At 39.3% G+C, this 13,181-nt stretch overlaps 1 protein-coding gene across 1 annotated transcript in view; it reads right to left on the bottom strand.

Annotated features, from left to right (window-relative positions):
- The window catches only part of LOC120861095 (glutamate-rich protein 3-like), a 125,303-nt gene that overhangs the window by 54,927 nt on the left and 57,195 nt on the right, over nt 1-13,181 (bottom strand). Inside the window, exon 8 of the mRNA XM_040236757.1 lies at nt 1,754-1,934. Within this exon, the coding sequence (XP_040092691.1) occupies nt 1,754-1,934 (181 nt within the window). The remainder of the gene's footprint in view (nt 1-1,753; nt 1,935-13,181) is intronic.

Below are 13,181 nucleotides of genomic sequence, written 5' to 3'. Positions count from 1 at the left end.
TCAGGCAAATACATAAAATGGGGAAAATAATTTCTAGCATTATTTTTTTAAAGAAATTTTTTATACTTTTATAAAGAAAAATGTTTTTCATTATAAAACTATATATAGTTCATTATATAATTTGATATGTATATAATTATTTATAATATATAATATTTTACTCTAAGTTAAAACCAGCATTCAATTGTTTATCCTTTCTTATGTTGGAAACTTTTCAGTATTTTATCCCTAAATACGTATAGTTCTTTTTAAGTGCTAGAACTTTTTTAAGTTAATAGTCACTGTTTTTGATGATGAGAGAAATCAGAAAAGTCAAAAGTAACAACACCATGCTTGCTCCCAACTCCTCCCTTCAATCTCTAAGTCTATATCTAGATTACCCAAATATAAATATTTCTTTTAATCAGTAAAAACTCTATCATTTTCTAAAGAGTTTCTTAAGCAAGGAAATAACAAATACAATCCTATAACAACACTTCCTTTTAATTGCAGTTCCACAGAACTAACTACTGACCAAAAACACTTTGGTACAATATGTAAAATCCTATGCAGCCATGAAATTAAAAGATGCTTACTCCTTGGAAGGAAGGTTATGACCATGGCAAAACCAATACAATATTGTAAAGTAATTAACCTCCAATTAAAATAAATTAATTTATATTAAAAAATAAAGAAAGAAATAAAAATTGAGTTATTATATGATCATCAAAAAAAAAGCAGAGACATTACTTTGTCAACAAAGGTCTGTCTAGTCAAGGCTCTGGTTTTTCCAATGGTCATGTATGGATGTGAGAGTTGGACTGTGAAGAAAGCTGAGCACTGAAGAATTTATGCTTTTGAACTGTGGTGTTGGAGAAGACTCTTGAGGGTCCCTTGGACTGCAAGGAGATCCAACCAGTCCATTCTGAAGATCAGCCCTGGGATTTCTTTGGAAGGAATGATGCTAAAGCTGAAACGCCAGTACTTTGGCCACCTCATGTGAAGAATTGACTCATCTGAAAAGACTCTGATGCTGGGAGGGATTGGGGGCAGGAGGAGAAGGGGACGACAGAGGATGAGATGGCTGGATGGCATCACCGACTCGATGGACGTGAGTCTGAGTGATCTCCGGGAGTTGGTGATGGACAGGGAAGCCTGGTGTGCTGCAATTCATGGGGTCTCAAAGAGTCAGACACGACTGAGTGACTGAACTGAACTGAACTGATATTGGATATAAAAATTATCTTATGCTAACAAACATGGATTTATAATCAAAGGGAAATGAAAATGTAATAAAAGCATTTAGCCAAATTTTGTACTGCATTATTTAGGTGTGGTCCACCCTGAATGTTACTGGATTTGTGATTTTATCTCAGCATACTTCTAAAGAACAAATTGCCAATCTAATATTTTTCTCTTAGAATAATGTATGGTATAATTCATGATGGCAAGCCAAATAGTTAACTTGTAATTTGGGGGACAGTTATTCGTGCAACATTTTAATGATCGTATATCTATATCTCAAGATTAATCTGTTACTGGGTTAAATCTCTCCAAATTCTTTCTTCCACAATCTGCAAGAGTAATTGCTGCTTCAGTTTCAATCATGGAGCAGTAAATCTGGATTTACTTTTAGGCAGCTGGTTTATAAGTCCCTGGATATGCATAATTTCATAGAGTGATTGAAGTCATTTTGATATTATATCAACAATAGCTTATCTATAGCATCAACTGCAAACTGCAAGCAATTAAAAAATTCACATTTTATGTGTACCTTTTTCAAGTAGCTTGCCTGTGTAGACACACAGGTTTTCTCCACCACAGTGCTGTTGATAAACTTTTATTTCATCCCGGAAATCTGGGTGATCATAAGCTAGGTGCACATTTTTCCCCAAATAAATCATTGTAATAGCTGCATTACTGTGCAGTGGTGTTTTATGAATCCTTCTTGAATCCTAGAATAAACAAAAGGGGGAACTTATTAACTAATCTCCTTCTAATCAGAATGTGATGACATTGTAATACAAAGAATACAAAAGGCTATTTTTATGAACCTAGCAAAAAAAAACCTTTATAATATGTCAACATATACAGTGCACAAAAAGTCAACTCCATTACAAAATAAATACCCTTAACAATTATAACATATATACATTTTGGCTTTGTGTTTTTAATGTAAATTCTGGGGATCTAGACAAAGTTTGTCACCTTTTAGCTCATGTACGTGTCTTTTTTTCATGTAACAAAAACATCAATGACGTGAAGAGGAAAACTACTCTTGGTTCTTTTATCTGGTTCCCAAATAAAAATTTAAATCAAATTAAATAAATAAATATTGGTGACATAATTTTCTTCTAATCCAAATGGATGTTAACTGTGACTTAGCAATTGTTTTTGTAATTGAGTGTTATATCTTTATGCTTGTGCACTGACAAGACATCCTTCCCTAAGTTTATTCTATGTGAGAGGGATAGGCATACATTTGATTCTTCCTGCAGTCACCCTGAGGATCAGGAATAATATATGTCAGATATTTGGGATTATCCAGTTTAATAGGAGGCATTCAGTTCAATGAAAAACAAACACTATCAATATTAGCCTTAAATAGCAAACAATATACCCAACCAAAAAATATCACCTCATAAGCCTATTTGATATTCTATGGCACTGACCAATTTAAATTATGTATAAAATAAACAACAAACTCAAATGTGAGATTAAATATCCAAAGTCTTGCCTCCTGGTTTATATTCTGAAGTATTTTTTTTCATAGTAGTGAATAAGCACACTGTTTGCCTAACCTCTAAGAGGAAGACAGGGAAAGGGAAGTAGGAAAAGGAAGAGAAAGAAGAGGTAGCGAAACAGAATGGCTCCTTGAAAGACTTCAAGAGGTCCCAGTAAGAATATTGTAGGCTGCTAGAACTATACAGATACAAGGCATTACTTTTAATCTACTTCACTTTTCTAAAAGTCAATTTTCAGCTAAATGAAAAATGTGAAGAGACCAGCTTTCAGTGAATCCAAGGCAATGATCTGAGTTTGATTTCATTGACTTACAGACGCCTTGGAAACATGCATTTTACTGAGAATGACAAAGTTCAAAAAAAAAAAATTCTGAAGGAACTACTAAAATACTTCTATCTCTAAATCCATTTCCTTCTACCTTGGAGGATTCTTTCTTTTTTTTTCATTCACTTTTATTTCTTTGAAGAAAAAACCAGAGGAGGTAAATTTGATGAAATTCTGCAAATGACACTCTGAGATTTAAAATTTGAGCACACTGTCTTGCCTGTGGACAGAGCTCCCAAATAGAGAGATAATCCAGAGAACTATTTCAGGGACTTCAGGAGCCATGACAGCAAATCAGCAAACTGGATAATTCTCTGCAGACTAGAAACTTCACTCTGCATCACAGTGGAAAGCATAGGTATGATGGCAGGCCCAGCTCCTAGTTGCAAAGTCATCCCATATTTCCTCTTGCCTGAGCGACTATGGAGCTGTGACACGCACGTGTGCAGCCCAACCCACAATCACCAGCCTAAGGCAAATCCAGCTCCAAGCTCCCACTAGAGCATTTAATGATGTGGAGGATTAAATAAGAACATCCCACTTCGTTAAGCAATACTTTCTGAAGTGGCATGGATTCAGAGGTAGCCCTGAGAGCTTCTGGGAGATAAGCACTACATAAATACAAGATAATAGTGGGATTAGAGTGGAGGAAGAGCCCGCCTCGTCAGTGCAAAAAGAAAACCTGGATGGAAGAATGTTTAAAAATAAAATCAAGGACAGCTCTTCACCGTTTTCATTTACTCATATTCATATTTTTTCTGCTAAAGTGTATTTCTGATAGCAACATCTCTTTTCTCTTGGGTCTGGTTGCTTCATTCCTTTTTAAAATATTCCCCAATCATTGCTACCAAGTTACACCTTCTGGGTTCTAATAGGAGGCCTAAGTGACAGCTCATTAAATACATCCACTAAGAAATGAAGGATTGTTTCCTGCAGTTGACTAAATTGCCTCTAAACTTACAGTCTTCCAAGGTTATAATGAACCCAGACTGATGAAACTTTAACAAGCTTTCATGGCCCTTTCTGCTGTCCTCAAGCAAGTATCAGAACCTTCCATGAAAATTCAGTTGTGTTTCAAGAACAGGAGCAAGTCTCAAGCCTCTGTACAACTAAGGATTATCTCTCTTACTTCCTTGACCAGTTGCTTATGACTTTCCTTCTCATTTCTTTTCAGATTTCTCAAGCAAGTATAATCTGAACTGACAAAACAGCAAGCCTATTGAGTAGTGAACCAGTCAGCTACTATGTATTTGTAATACTTAGCATTCAGTGGATATATTAAATTTTCACTGGCATCTCTTTATCCCTGCCCAGGTCTACGTAATAGGTGGATTTTAAAGATTGAATAAGTGTCAAAGTTCCTGTTCTTGTTGATGTGTTGGGCAGCCCCTCCTCTCTATCTATAAGACAAGCCCTGATGAACTCTGAACATCATATCATACCTGGATCACTGTAGTTAACTTGCAGTTAGAATGCTAGAAAAAAAAGAGCATAAATTTGAGCTGTCCTAGGAAATCTGGATGCATGATTACCTTACTAATTGACCCCCACATGTCTATACAATTGTCCTTCAAATTCTCCCTCCTCCTGGATATCAGAGTGATCTACTGTCACTAAACAGATCATGTGACTCGCCTGCTTAAAGTCTTCCAATGATCCCCAATATCCATGGGATAAGGTTCAGCATTCCTCAGACAGTAAAAAAAAAAAAAAAGAAAGAAAGAAAAAAGGCTTATCTAACTCCTACTATCTTTCAACTATTGCAATTTCTTGTGTTACATCTAAAGGTACAGCAACTGAACTAATCGTAATGGTCCACACATGACCAACATGCTTTTAATCTCAAGGCCTATATAACTGTATGAGTCACATGGCTTTGACCTGTTTCCTTGTATTCCTCTCTCTCAGTAGATAGGACAGTATCTTGCCGATCTTTATGCCCCACCCCCTGTGTCTTGTCAGTGCTGACAGCTGTGCTGTGCTGTGCTGAGTTGCTCAGTCATGTCTGACACTTTGCGACTGTAGCCCACCAGGATCCTCTATCCATGGGGATTCTCCAGGCAAGTATACTGGAGGGATCGCCATGCCCTCCCCCAGGGCATCTGCCCAAACCAGGGATCAAACCCAGGTCTTCCACACTGCAGGTGGATTCTTTACCATCTGAGCCACTGGGAAGCCCAAGAATGCTGGAGTGGGTAGCCTATCCCTTCTCCAGGGGATCTTCCCTAACCAGGAGCCAAACTGGGGTCTCCTGCATTGCAGGCAGATTCTTTACCAGCTGAACTACTAGGGAAGCCCACTGACACCTAATACATTGATCTGAGTGGACACAGCCATGGAACAATTAGAGATTCCACATTCTGACCTTTGCTGAGACAAAAGCAGGCTGACCCCACCCAAAATCAGAAGCTTTCTACATTTACAGGAACTCATTAGGTACTAAAGCATGAAAAGTGATTCATGGTGTCCTGTTAAACAAGACATCACCTTTGTTGACTAAGCCTTGATATTGGTAAAAAGCCTGGCCATAGCGTGGCAGACAGTCTTCATGTTGACTCTTGATTCAGGTCTTGTTGTGCAGTCACTAAGTCAAGGCCAACTCTGCGACCCCATGGACTGCAGCCCACTTGGCTCCTCTGTCCATGGGATGTCCCAGGCGAGAATACTGGAGTGGATTGCCATTTCTTTCTCCAGGGGATCTTCCCAACCCAGGGATTGAACCCATGTCTCCTGAACTGGCAGGCAAATTCTTTACCACTGAGCCACCAGGGAAGCCCTATTCAAGTCTTTAGGAGAGGAAATTCTGACTTGAGCCAGAGGAAGAGTGCTGCAGTGCTCACATCTTAATGTTTCAGGAAGCCGCTGGTGTCTTCACTTTCCTCATTTAGTTCTGCTCTTTCCCTCCTCTTTCTCATTGGCTTTAACTTGTTCTCTCCTTCTCCCTCCTTTGCTTTTACTATGCATCTTCCTTGCCCTTTACCCCTGCCTGTTTTTCTTACTACTGTATGACCTATATCTCATGCAAATTCCTGACCTACCCCCAAACACCTTGGTCCTTCTGGACTTCTGGAGGAATCTGAGCTCCAGATTTTGAGGATGCTGAACTGACACTGGATTCTTTACTTCCTCGTCTCCCACAACAGAATGAATTCATTAAGTCTGTTAAGACCAGAAATTATCCAGCTGGATTTTGATTTTGGTGAGAAGGCCCCCAAATCGGACCCTCTTAGTAATAGTCTGCCCTGACTCCTAGAAGCATTTCTGGTTCTTCCTTTCTTCTAGGGTGTTGTTCTCCAATGCCAGCTGCAAAGATATTTTGATTGTTGAATTGACTTTTTGTATACTGTTTTTAAGTTCTTTTTAGTTATGTAGTCACCAAACTGCAGTGCTAATTTTAAGCAAAAGCATTGTTTAAAGGAAAATGTTGCCTAAAATAAATCAAGCCTACCATGAAATATGTTGAATTACCATATATTAAAATCATGCTGATATTTTTCCTTTTTCATTCTCAAATCTTAGTCTACTGATGAGAAAAACTAACAGTAAAAATACCAAGGTAATGCACTGGCTAGAAGAAATTTTTAAAGTATTTTAAATTTTAAAAATATTACTTAAATTAACTCAAACAAAGGAAATGTGCAATTTCCCCACAAAGCTAATATTTGTTAGGCTTTATTTGTTACTGGAGGAAAGGGATCTATACCTGAAAGGCATAACTGTCATCTGTAATATTTACCTAAGCTAAAAAGTATAACTAAAAGTTACTTTTTGCATGGATTTAAGCAATACCCATTTATGAACACACTGCTAATAAACATGTGACTAAATGTAAATAAAATCAAACACCTGTTCTCAACAAGCTTCATAACCTGGGAGTAGAAATAAGAATAAAGGTACATGAATATTTATGTTAAGCAGAAAATATTAAAGAACATAGGAAAAGTAACAAAGTCCTTTTGAAGGGAAGAAGAGATGGAATCCTATTACTGTGTAGAGAAATACAGTATAGAGCATAGAGTCTTTGAGAAGATCAGGGAAAGATAGGTGGAGAAATACATTCTTCTTATCTGTTATGCATTCTCAGGCAATTCATAGAATATCTGGCATAAACTAATTTTTAAAAAGTATATACCTGAGATGGGGAGGTAGTAGAGCAGCCAGTTGAGGGTATAGAAAATAGTTCAGCTTGGCTTGGCTAGGAGCAGAGGGAAAGCTGGAAAAGGGCCAAAATCAGAAGCCCTTAAATGCTAGTACACTAGGCATGCCCCTTTATTCTGATGGTTTGACATCTGGGTCCTTGCTGACCCTGGGATATACCTCACCCAAGACTAACCAGTTTCTAGACATATTAAGGGCTTCCCTGGTGGCTAAGAATCCGCCTGCCCAAAGCAGGAGACACAAGTGACTCTGGTTCAATATCTGAGTCAGGAAGATCCCCCAGAGAAGGAAATGGCAACCCACTCCAGTATTCTTGCCTAGGAAATCCCATGGAAAGAGGAGCATGGCAGGCTACGGTCCATGGGGTCACAAGAGTTGGACACCTTTGCGACTAAACCACCAGACATAATAAATGACTTGCCTAGGACAACATTTATCATATACAAACTAACCGAGAGCCATATCCACCCGCCCCCAGTCTCTAGCAAACTGGGCCCATATTCCCCTGTCCTTACCAGGCACCAGACAACTGAGGACAGCCCAACACCGAAGCCTGCCAAAACCATTCCTACCATCCTGTCCTAGGCCTGCTTACCCTCTGTCGCCTGATCCTTCCGCAGAAACCACAACAGAGCTCTTTCCCACCTTTTCCTCCCACCCTCACTCCTGACAGTCCTGGTGCTTCCCTGGATGGCCCTACAAGGCCTGGTGTGATGGTTAATTTTATCTATCAACTTTGCTGAGCCACAGTGCCAGATATGTGGTCAAACAATATTCTAGGTGGAAGCCTGACTAAAATAAACAGGCATGTCCCTTCCTCTTGAGAACTGTAAGTGACAAACTTAAAGGCAAGTATCCTGATCTATAGGTCTCAACATAGGTGAATAATAATGTGACATCTTAAAGCAGGAGGACTACCTCACTTTCATTAGGAAAGCGGAAACTAGTGAAAGGTTTTAAGCAGGGGAGAAAAAAGTTGGGAGCTATTCTACAAAGTTTAATTTTAACACCATTATTCAGAATCTACTACTACTGAGATGGACGCTGCTTACACTCCTCTCCCATTCCTGTCTTTAACTCTCTGCTCCCTGCTCTGCTAACTCCCTCCCTCTCTGCTAACTTCCTCCCTACCTTTCAGGCATCTGTAATTGCATAGTGCTTATGTGAAGTCTTGGAGAAGGAAATGGCAACCCACTCTAGTACTCTTGCCTGGAGAATCCCATGGAGGGAGGAGCCTGGTAGGCTACAGTCCTTGGGGTCACAAAGAGTCGGACACGACTGAGCGAGTTCACTTTCACTTCACTATCTGAAGTCTAGAAGGTAGACAGGGGACCTCAGGCAAATAGGAGAAAGCCCCAGACTAGTTCAAGCCTGGAGAAACTCTTTGCCCTCTCTTTCATAAAACATATAAGAAATTAATGCAAACTATGTTTCATTTTTTTAATTGATAAACATAATGTTTAAATAGGTTCTTATTTGGGCTTCCCTGGTGGCTTGAGTGGTAAAGAACCCACCTGCAGTTAGAAGATGCGGGTTCGATCTTTGGGTTGGGAAGATCCCCTGGAGTAGGAAATGGCAACCCACTCCATTATTATTGCCTTGAGAATCACATGGATAGAGGAGGTTGGCAGACTACAGTCCATAGGGTTGCAAAGAGTTGGACACAACTGAAGCAACTTAGCATGCATGCAAGTTCTTATTTGAAAGCCTTTATTTTCACATCTATAAACACTGTTCACACCTATAAACAGTATATAGGACATCCACATTTTCAGTAGGTGGCTGTGTAGAATAGGTGATAGGTAGTCCTGAGTGGAAACACAAAAATCTGCAGATTGGTGAGGTAAAACTCAGAGTAAAATCTAACTCATTGCAGAGATTCCATAAAAGCCTTATAAGCTCTGCAGGTATTATATATTCACATTATAAAGCAACAGGGTACAGAAGCAATGTGCTGCGCTGTGAAATCTACACCATGTCATTTGGCTTCCTGGATCATGGCCTAGAGACAGAGACCAAAGAAGCCAGGGATCCTGTTCTACATACGCACAGGGAAACAGGGGACGGGCCACCAGCAAGCCGTATTTCTTTGGCTCTTTCTTTTAAGAGCATTTTCATTGTGATGGTAGTCATGAAAGTATGAATTTAATGTGTAAATTAATTATGAGAGCCATCTTTCCTTAAATGACTCTTTTCTAGATCAAATGTAAAATAAATCCAAATATTTAAATGAAAGTACACGATTTACCCCACTGTGCCAATTTCATTCTTAAACCCAGGACCTAGGAGCTAGTGACAAATCCAAGAGACATCCAGAAAACTACTGAAGCCATGTGAGAAGATGATCACATTTTGAATAGAAAGACAAGTGTCAAGGGTCTAAGCCTATGGTGATGTCCAGGTTTAGGGTTGATGATGAAAGAGATACAGAGGAGCAAGACAATAGGTAAAAGGAGAGAGCAAAGAACCATGAAAGTAGAGTGCCATGAGGCAAGAGAGAGAAGCTTCAAGGAGGAGGCAGTAATAACATAAGATACTACTATCAAAGGAAACTCATGGTAAATAGAAAATATAAACTAAGATGGTAGAAATAAGTCTAAACATACCACAAAATAAATCAGTAATTAAACTCACTAATGAAATGGATAGATTCTCAGTTGAAAAAAACAGAAAGCACACATATGCTACACGAACATATTTAAAGTCTAAAGCTTTAAAGACATTGAAGAGTGAAAGTAAAAGTAAATATATATATTCATATATATATAAATAATCTTTATGTGATTGTGGTTTTCATAGATAGGAAAAAAGTTGAAACAGTGACAGATTTTATTTTCTTGGACTCCAAAATCACTGCAGACAGTGACTGCAGCCTTGAAATAAAAGATGTTTGGCTCCTTGGAAGCAAAACTATGACAAATCCAGACAGCATATTAAAGAGCAGAGATATGACTTTGCTGACAAAGATCTGCCTAGTCAAAGCTATGGTTTTTCCAGTAGTCATGTACAGATCTGAGAGTTGGACCATAAAGAAGGCTGAGTGCCAAAGAATTGATGCTTTTGAACTGCGGTGCTTGAGAAGACTCTTGAGAGTCCTTTGGACTACAAGGAGATCCAATCAGTCAATCCTAAAGGAAATAAGTCCTGAATATTCATTGGTAAGACTGATGCTAAAGCTGAAGCTCCAATACTTTGGCCACTAGATACAAGGAGCTGACTCATTGGAAAATATCCTGATGCTGGGAAAGATTGAGTGCAGGAGGAGAAGCGGGCAACAGAGAATGAGATGGTTGGATGGCATCACTGACACAATGGACATGAGTCTGAGCACACTCTGGGAGATAGTGAACGACAGGGAAGCCTTGTGTGTTGCAGTTCATGGGGTCTCAAAGAGTCAGACACAACTTAGCAACTGAACAACAACAATATATAATCTAAAGAAAATAAGGAGAAATACTATTAGACAAAATAGATTTTGAGGTCAAAAGTAATAATAAAGAGGATTTTTTTTAATAATAAAGAATATTTTTACCAGTAAGATAAAGTATCCTAAATCTGAGGGCATATAACCAAGTATTCTCAATATTTATAAAACAGAACTCAATTAATTATAGGAAGAAACAGACAAATCCACAACTAAAGAGAATTAATTCTCACTAGAACTCAATAACTAAGAGACCACGTGGATAAAAAGAATAATAAGGATGGAAAATTACGAGTAACACAATTGGACATTTCTTACCTATTGGAAGAATTCTGCTCCCAACAATTAGAAAATCACATTCTTTACAAAAATTGAGCCTATTTTAGCCCACAAAGCAAATCTCCACAAGTACCAAAGGATCAAAATCATACAGAACAAGATGCTTTTTAAGAGTAGCATTCAGTAAACAAAAGGAGTTCTAGGATTTAAAATATGGCAGGAAGAGAAAAATGCCAATAACCCACAGATATAGAGAATGGATTTGTAGTTGCCGAGGGGAAGGGGGTTGGGGAAGAAAAGACTGAGAGTCTGGGATTAGCGGATGCAGACTATTATATACAGGACTGATAAACAACAAGGTCCTCATGTCTAGCGTGCGTGTGTGCTCAGTGCTGTGCAACTCTTCACAACCCTATGGACCATAGGCCGCCAAGCTCCTCTGTCCATGGAATTATCCAGGCAAGAACACTGGAATGGGCTGCTATTTCCTTCTCCAGAGGATCTTCCTGACCCAGAGATTGAACCCACATCTTCTGCGTCTCCTGCACTGGCAGGTGGTTCTTTTACCACTGAGCCATCTGGGAAGTCCAATATTATAGCACAGGGAACTAGATGCAATATCCTGTGAAAAATCATAATGGAAAAGGATATGAAAAAGGATATATAACTGAGTCACTCTGCTGTACAGTAGAAATTTAACAGAACATTCTAAATCAACTGTACGTCAATAAAACTTTAAAAAAGAAAAATGTCAATAGAATGTGTGGAAGATAAAATTGAAGAAATCTCCCAGCAAGTAGAACAAAGGTAAAGAAGCAGAAAATATGAGAGAAAAGCTAAGAATATTAGAGCATCAGTCTAGTAGCACCAACATTCTCAAAATAAGATTTCCAAAAAGAGAGAACAGAAGTTAAAAAAAAAAAAAAAAAGACCAAGTCAGACTGAAGCCTTGTGAACTCAAGAGTCAGACACACCAAGGTCTGTCAGAGCCAGGATGCCCACTGACATCCGCTGTGTTCCTAACCTGAAGTAGAATGCCCAGGGGAAGCTGGCTCAGATGCTTATCTATCTATGCTTCACTGGTCATGACCACAGGGTGGAGAAGTTGCTGCTCTCTCCTCTGTGCACAGCTACAGAAGCCCATTTGTCTGAGTATATTCCTGCTGGACATCTAGCATCTGGCTCACATGAGGACTTCATTGCCGCTGCTGCTGCTAAGTCGCTTCAGTCATGTCCGACTCTGTGTGACCCCATAGATGGCAGCCCAACAGGCTCCTCTGTCCCTGGGATTCTCCAAGCAAGAATACTGCAGTGGGTTGCCATTTCCTTCTCCAGCGCACGAATGTGAAAAGTCAAAGCGAAGTCGCTCAGTCGTGTCTGACTCTTAGCGACCCCATGGACTGTAGCCTACCAGGCTCCTCTGTCCACTAGATGCCCTGATTCTGGTGAGCCCCATTTTTCTAAGAAAATTAAAAGACACTTGCTCCTTGGAAGAAAAGCTAGGACAAACCTAGACAGCATATTAAAAAAGCAGAGACATTACTTCGTTGACAGAGGTCCGTAATAGTCAGTGCTATGGCTTTTCCAGTGGTCATGTATGGATGTGAGAGTTGGACTGTAAAGAAAGCTGAGCACCAAAGAATTGATGCTTTTGAACTGCAGTATTGGAGAAGACTCTTGAGAGTCCCTTGAACTGCAAGGAGATCAAACCAGTCAATCCTAAAGGAAATTAGTCCTGAATATTCATTGGAAGGACTGATGCTGAAGCTCCAATACTTTGGCCACCTGATGCAAAGAACTGACTCATTGGAAAAGACCATGATGCTGGGAAAGATTGAAGGCAGGAGGAGAAGGGGATGACAAAGGATGAGATGGTTGGATGGCATCACTGAGTCCATGGACATGAGTTTTAGCAAGCTCTGGGAGTTGGTGATGGACAGGGAAACCTGGTGTGCTGCAGTCCATGAGGTTGCAAAAGAGTTGGACATGACTGAGTGACTGAACTGAACTGAATTTTTTAGGATCACTCATGACCTGACTTCTCTTACTTCCCCACCAGGAGCTCTTAAAACTGTAAGGAACCAAACCTAGATGGTGACCTAAAGCTCTATTCAGTTTATTTTCTCCTGGAAATATTAGCCTTTCATTACGATGCTAAGTGTGAGCTTTTTTCTGAAGTTTTATGCATATAAATAATAGAACTCCAAAGAAAAGCAGGGACTCAATTAATACATTTGTCAGTATACTGGTTGCTCTGAGAAGGAGTTGGGGA

This window comes from Oryx dammah, unplaced genomic scaffold, assembly GCF_014754425.2.
Source record: "Oryx dammah isolate SB20612 unplaced genomic scaffold, SCBI_Odam_1.1 HiC_scaffold_11227, whole genome shotgun sequence".
NCBI classification, from domain to species: Eukaryota; Metazoa; Chordata; class Mammalia; order Artiodactyla; family Bovidae; genus Oryx; species Oryx dammah.
The sequence above is the reverse complement of the archived record's forward strand: the minus strand, read 5'-3'. Positions and strand labels throughout refer to the sequence as shown.